Here is a 6,336-nt window from a genome sequence, read left to right on the forward strand (position 1 = left end):
CCACCTACAAAGAGGAGGAAAAGATGAAGTTCTCGCAGGTCCCTCATCTCCCGTAGCCTACAAAGGAAAGAAGACCACCTCATGCTGAGGGCAGTCGGATTGCGCCGCACCAGGGAGCTCCAACATTCTCCAAGGCATCGGCCGCCTAGTAGGGAGTTAGCCTCCAAGGCAGTTCACCACCCAGGTAGTTCGCCACCAGGCAGTTCGCCACCAGGGAGTTAGCCTCCAAGGCAGTTCGTCACCAGGGAGTTTGCCTCCAAGGCAGTTCGCCACCAAAGCAGTTCACCACCAGGCAGTTCGCCCCCAGGGAGTTCGCCACCAAAGCAGTTCGCCCCCAGGCAGTTCGCCATCAAGGCAGTTCGCCCCAGACAGTTCACCACCAGGGAGTTCGCCACCAGGCAGTTCGCCCCCAGGGAGTTCGCCACCAAGGCAGTTCGCCCCCAAGCAGTTCGCCCCCAGGCAGTTCGCCCCCAGGCAGTTCGCCACCAGGCAGTTCGCCCCCAGGCAGTTCGCCACCAAGGCAGTTCGCCCCCAGGCAGTTCGCCACCAGGGAGTTTGCCACCAGGCAGTTCGCCACCAAAGTAGTTCGCCACCAGGCAGTTCGCCCCCAGGGAGTTCGCCACCAAGACAGTTCGCCCCCAGGCAGTTCGCCACCAAGTAGCTCGTCACTAAGGTACGCCACCACCGGGTCAAATAACGAGGTACTTTGCCAAAAAAATTTTACATCACAAAACATTGGTACGTGGCCGAAAATAGTTATATCAGAAGTCAATACCAAAAGTAGTTTTTTGAGACATACACTAAGAAGAATCAAAACAGATTACGAAGTAATTCTCCACTGTTAACAGTCAATGGAGGAAGATAAAAGACAGTTCCAATCTCCATTGCTTCCTTGTGAAACAAATAAACTCTCTTCCTTTCCTTACCCCCACGAAAATTTCTTTTCCCCATTGGAGAAGAGTCAGCTCATCTGACCTCACCTTTTGCGATTATGCCCTCATTCTCTCCCTCCTCTTCTCCTCCTTTCTATCGAGTCTCGACAACCGCCTCACGCGTTGGTTCTTCCTTGGTCAACAGGCAAATACGTTATCGTATTTGTACACGATCCATAGATCAGAGCGAGAGCAGCCTTTAGAGAAGAGAGAAGAGAAGCGAAGTAGCAATCGACGCCTCCGTTCGACCCACCATCGCCATTTCTTTCGATTCATTGATGGTGTGCCTCGCAGAGACCCAACTATAGCACAAACCCCAGAAGCAAGAAGTTCATGATGAAATCCAAATTCATAAGCAACCTCATGAAGCCCTTCAAGTTTCATTCAGACAAAGGTACCCCCAGAGCCAAAACCCTGTAATATCCTTGAGCTTGAGTCAGAGATTTCTTCGCACACTAACCATGGCTTTGCTTGATTATCAGACGTGTCCAAGGAAGAAGATTTGAAGCAGATCGCGGCGCAGGAGCAAAAGGTCTTCTCCTTCGAAACCGTCGTGGCTGCCACCCGAGACTTCCACCCCGACAACAAGCTCGGCCAAGGCGGTTTCGGCCCCGTCTACAGGGTAAACGCCATTACCAAATCCAGCAAAAACCATAGTTTTACAGGATTTAATACTTCAATTAGTTATTAATAGTTGCGAATTTTCATTTGAATTTGATAGGGGAAATTAGGGGATGGGAGGGAGATCGCAGTGAAGAAGCTGTCGCAGAGCTCGAATCAAGGGAAGAAGGAGTTCATGAATGAGGCAAAGCTGCTTGCACGCGTGCAGCACCGGAACGTGGTGAACCTCTTGGGGTACTGCACACACGGCGCAGAGAAGATCCTCGTCTACGAGTACCTCCCTCGCGAGAGCCTCGACAAATTCATCTTCGGTAAGCACTTCATTTCTCTTCCTCTCTTCCATTTTTTTTCATCCTTCGTCCACTCATTTGGGACTAAATACGAACACATTTTCCTCAGAAAACAGAAAAGCAAAAGGAGTAAAAAGAAGATCAGATTGCCTTCTAAAAAGACGAAAATGCCATAAAAAAAAGCCTATAATACTATACATAAGTTGTTTAATAATTAATAAAACCTGCAAAATTATATTATCATTAGAGATGGGAAAACTCGACAAACTATGGCATTTAGTGTGTTAATGTAAGAAAAAGTGTTGAAGAGAATTTAATATAGTAATGATTAATATTGAATTGGATGGGCAAAATTGCCAATGCAATTCCTTGTAAAAGTAATTGGAGTCAGCCATTCAGGGAATGCTTGTTTTTTGTGTTTATGGTGGGAATATTTCTTGGGTCCTACTCCTACCATGTGTGTAGGGGTTAGGGATAGGTATAAGGGTTTAATAGGTTCATTGTTTGGTAGGAAAGAGTTTATTAGACATTTATAAATTTTATTTTGTAATTAATTATGACCCTAAGTTTTCATATACTTGGGTGGCTGCTAAAATTGCTTTTTGAGAGATTGGATCTTATTTGTGTTAACATTTGAAGTTCTGAACTATAGATGACAGGTTTGCTTATAATGATTTGCCTCTTTTAATATTATAAAGGCTCTCAAAAGTAGAAAAGGAGATTTACTGTTTGCTTTTCAGATATCAGACTTTTTGTTTTTTTTGGTATTCGGTGCTGGTTGCAGGATTTGATTCCACGTCGGAACAAACCAATCAACATGTTCAGAGAAATTAGATAATTGTGGTGATAGTTGCTTTTCCAAGTGAAATATTAAGAATTCTTTATAGAGGAATATGAATTATTATTTTTTCCAAGGAGGCAAGGATAATAACCTAAAATAAGAAAAGAGGAGAAAAAAAAATCTCCTCCTTCACTTTGGACAAGTGATTGTGGGCTAATTGGGCTTGTGTTACGTTAGAATAAGAGGGCGGGGATCTCAAATATGAAAACCCACCTTCACCATTGAAGGATTGAACTCAACTCCTTGTACTAGGGTCAAGCTCTTGATTTTCCTTAGTAGATTAATAGGATTATTGATGTGATAAGACTGGGTCCAACATACTATAAAAGCTTGAAACCCAATATTTCAATGTTTTATAATTTTGTTTTGTCCTTTGTATAGAAAAGTTGGAGTTTCAAAAGCTAACCATTTTGCTTTTTTTGACAACTCTTACCTGAGAAATCTGAAATCCTTATTTGTGACGTTTGGCATGACGAGTTTGGCGGGCACTAAGTCGTAGAAAGAATCAAAGAGTGTTTGTAAACAACGAGTTTATGCAACTCTTTGGATGCCAACATTAAAGAAGCCTTTCCATAATTTGATGTGTCATCTTCCAAGAAATTCTAGGGTGGTGTTGCAGTTGCTCCATATGGTTGTAACTTGTAAGCCCCACGTATATGAATTTGTATTTGCACCAGTATCTTACCATGTCACATGTGACGTTGTGTGGGGTCTCATTTTGTCAATAACTCATCACAATATCACATTATGATAAATTTTAAATCAGCGACGTAGAAGTAAAGATCCTTCCATACAAATCCATGGTTTATTATTAAAGTGGACTCGGTCGTTGACGGCTGAGGTTGTGTTACAGACTCACAGCTGTTGTCCCTGATGCACAGAAAACGTGTCGAATTTAGCATGCGTGACGATGTCTTGTCACGTGTTGGACTCCATCTCAAAACTCGGGGTCAACGTCAATCTAGTGGAGAGTCAAGATTCCAGATCTTAAATGCGGAAAGATGCTATGATGTTGAAAATAATTAAAACCCAAATACATCTGCAACCGTAATTAAACGCTACTAGAGAGAGAGAGAGAGATGGATGGATGGTTTTGAGTGATTAGATTAACGGTGATGTTGACTGGTTGGTCGATCGCGTTACAGACGCGGAGAGAAAGAAGGAGCTTGATTGGAAGAGGAGGTTCGACATAATTTCAGGCGTGGCCCGGGGTCTGCTCTACCTTCACGAGGATTCGCCCAGTCCCATCATCCACCGCGACATCAAAGCCAGTAACATTCTCTTGGACGAAAAGTGGGTCCCCAAGATCGCTGACTTCGGCATGGCCCGCCTTTTCCCCGAAGATCAGACGCACGTCAATACTCGTGTCGCTGGCACCAAGTACGTTTATCTTTAATCATCTTAATCATCCTTTCTTGACTTGATGAACTGATGATGTCGGGGGACGGCTTGGATCATCCCTAATGCCTCTCTTCTGCGAATGAATTGTAGTGGGTACATGGCACCTGAGTACCTGATGCACGGAAGACTATCGGTGAAGGCGGACGTGTTCAGCTTCGGAGTTGTGGTCCTGGAGTTGATCAGCGGCCAGAAGAACTCCACGTTTTACCTTGACATTGATTGCCAAAATCTACTAGACTGGGTGAGGACTCCAACCATAACTTAGCCTACAGTGTCTATAATTGTATTGTATGAAGGTGTCCTCATCTGCGTGCGATGCCCCCTTCCCTTGTGAAGGGTTTCGAATCGAAGGGCGGAACTCGGAAGGGGGCCTCCCTCGCATCGCATGAATCAGTCACAGAGTCACTTGACCATGAGATTATGAGTGCGATGCCGTGAGCCCTGCCCTGAGCCGTTTTTTTTTGACAGTTGAGTTGAGACCACCCGAATTCACTCAATTTCTGAAATCAATGTTGTCATGATCCGATCAAGAGATCACCCGGGCCGGTCTGAATCTTACAACATTGTCTGAAACTGAATAATGCCAGGGCTACAGCTGACATATTGGTGTATTGGGTACGGTTGACATATTGACATATTTTAGTACAGCCAACCGTAAATTGATACTATCATCAGAAAATGTTTTCAATACACGGTAGGAATGTGGTGTAGGGCGGATATATGAACTCCAATTCAGATGTTTGATCACGTAAACACTGCTGAAATGTCAAATAGCTCCGACAACGTGGTCATCCAAATTAGAAAGCCGTTTCCCACTGAAAACTGTTTAAATATTTTGTCCTTATATACAAGGAAAGCAACACATATATGATGTATGATATACGAAATGAATGGTTGCAATTTGCAATGCAGGCGTATAAGCTTTACAAGAAAAACCGGAGCTTGGAGATCATGGACCCCACATTAGCATCAACGTCAGCCATAGAACAGATAGCCACGTGTATACACATCGGCTTATTGTGCACCCAAGCTGACCCGGTGTCACGGCCAAACATGCGTCGAGTGGGGGTGATGCTGTCGAAGAAGCCGGGCACCACGCTGGAAGAGCCCACGAGACCGGGCTACCCTGGGTCTAGATACAGAAGAACTCGGAGGGCGGCCGGGTCTTCATCGGGATCGGGCGCAGGTTCTGGTTCTTTCGGCGAATCGTCATCTCATACTCATAATACATTTGCATCCACCTTCAATTCCAACAGTGCCAGTGCCACAACTGCTTCCGCATCTCTCACCAGCCCACGTCCAGATACTCGTGGCAAACGCCCCATTCAAGGCTAGGCCACCCTTTCTTTTGCTTTTGGGGATATTCTTTATTCCTGCAATTTTTGTATTCTTTTTGTAAAAATGGATGGAAGCTTTTTCTGTTCTTATTTCTTCTTTCTTTTTCTTTTTACATGTAAATTTGAGGCGGGATAGGAGTATTGAATGAAAGCCAAGGATAATTGTTTGAGGGGTTTGATTCTTTCACACCCGCTTATGTTTTCTGCTTCATCAGATTCAGACGTGTCTCAATGGTTCCGAAAACATGGTTTTGCCTCATAATTTAGGGTGTAATATATTGTTTGGAAAGGGCACTTGGGAAATTATTACAAATTACATTTAATGCTAATGTAGGAGATAATGCATGCTCTCCAATGGCATTTAATTAGATGTAACATCTCACCCATCAATTAGGGTTTACGGGATTGTATGGTCATTTAAATGTGAAATTGACATTGTCTATTAAAATAAAAGTGAAATTGGCACTACAAAAGTCTTTGGGATGTTTAGGCATTTAGGGTAGGAGTTTTAATGCTATTCTAAAATTTGATTTTGAATTTGAGATTAGACATAAATAAAATATTTATTTTATATATTCATTAATTACTTAAAAATAATTATTCGTTCGAATTCAAATTGAATCGAATTTTTCAATCAATTTCGAATTCAGATATTACATTATTACCTAATTCGATTTGAATCAATCCCTTTACACCCTTATTAATTATTAAGGTGTAAGCAATTCAAAAGCTACTCGAGCTTGACTCACTAAATATTCAACTTCATTAAAGCCCAGCTTGAGTGGCTCGAGTAGTTTATCCAGTTATTTTATAATTCTTCTTACTTGGGGTTGCTTTTTTGCATTTTATTCGGTCTTTACTTGAAATTTCACTTTACCGCCAGCTACGCCACCCTCTGTGCTCTGAGCTAATGT

The 6,336-nt window shown here is 43.0% G+C and overlaps 1 protein-coding gene across 1 annotated transcript; it reads left to right on the top strand.

Annotated features, from left to right (window-relative positions):
- Nucleotides 1-891: 891 nt before the first annotated feature.
- On the top strand, nt 892-5,592 carry LOC148855149 (Protein kinase superfamily protein). Its single transcript, XM_088982143.1, has 6 exons — nt 892-1,326; nt 1,415-1,554; nt 1,654-1,864; nt 3,830-4,064; nt 4,176-4,326; nt 4,998-5,592. Exons 1-6 carry the CDS (start codon nt 1,266-1,268, stop codon nt 5,418-5,420), a joined length of 1,221 nt encoding a protein of 406 aa, XP_088838269.1. The 5' UTR covers nt 892-1,265; the 3' UTR covers nt 5,421-5,592.
- Nucleotides 5,593-6,336: the final 744 nt, after the last annotated feature.

The sequence above is a fragment of the Nelumbo lutea genome, chromosome 4 (genome assembly GCF_056320005.1).
Source record: "Nelumbo lutea isolate HS-2025 chromosome 4, American lotus-T2T, whole genome shotgun sequence".
Lineage (NCBI taxonomy): Eukaryota > Viridiplantae > Streptophyta > Magnoliopsida > Proteales > Nelumbonaceae > Nelumbo > Nelumbo lutea.

Bases quoted from the DNA above. Each gene is read 5' to 3' on its own strand.
- LOC148855149 (XM_088982143.1), top strand. From the start codon at position 1,266: ATGATGAAATCCAAATTCATAAGCAACCTCATGAAGCCCTTCAAGTTT. The intron at 1,327-1,414 runs GTACCCCCAGAG...CTTGATTATCAG, and splicing joins CAAGTTTCATTCAGACAAAG to ACGTGTCCAAGGAAGAAGAT. The intron at 1,865-3,829 runs GTAAGCACTTCA...ATCGCGTTACAG, and splicing joins CCTCGACAAATTCATCTTCG to ACGCGGAGAGAAAGAAGGAG.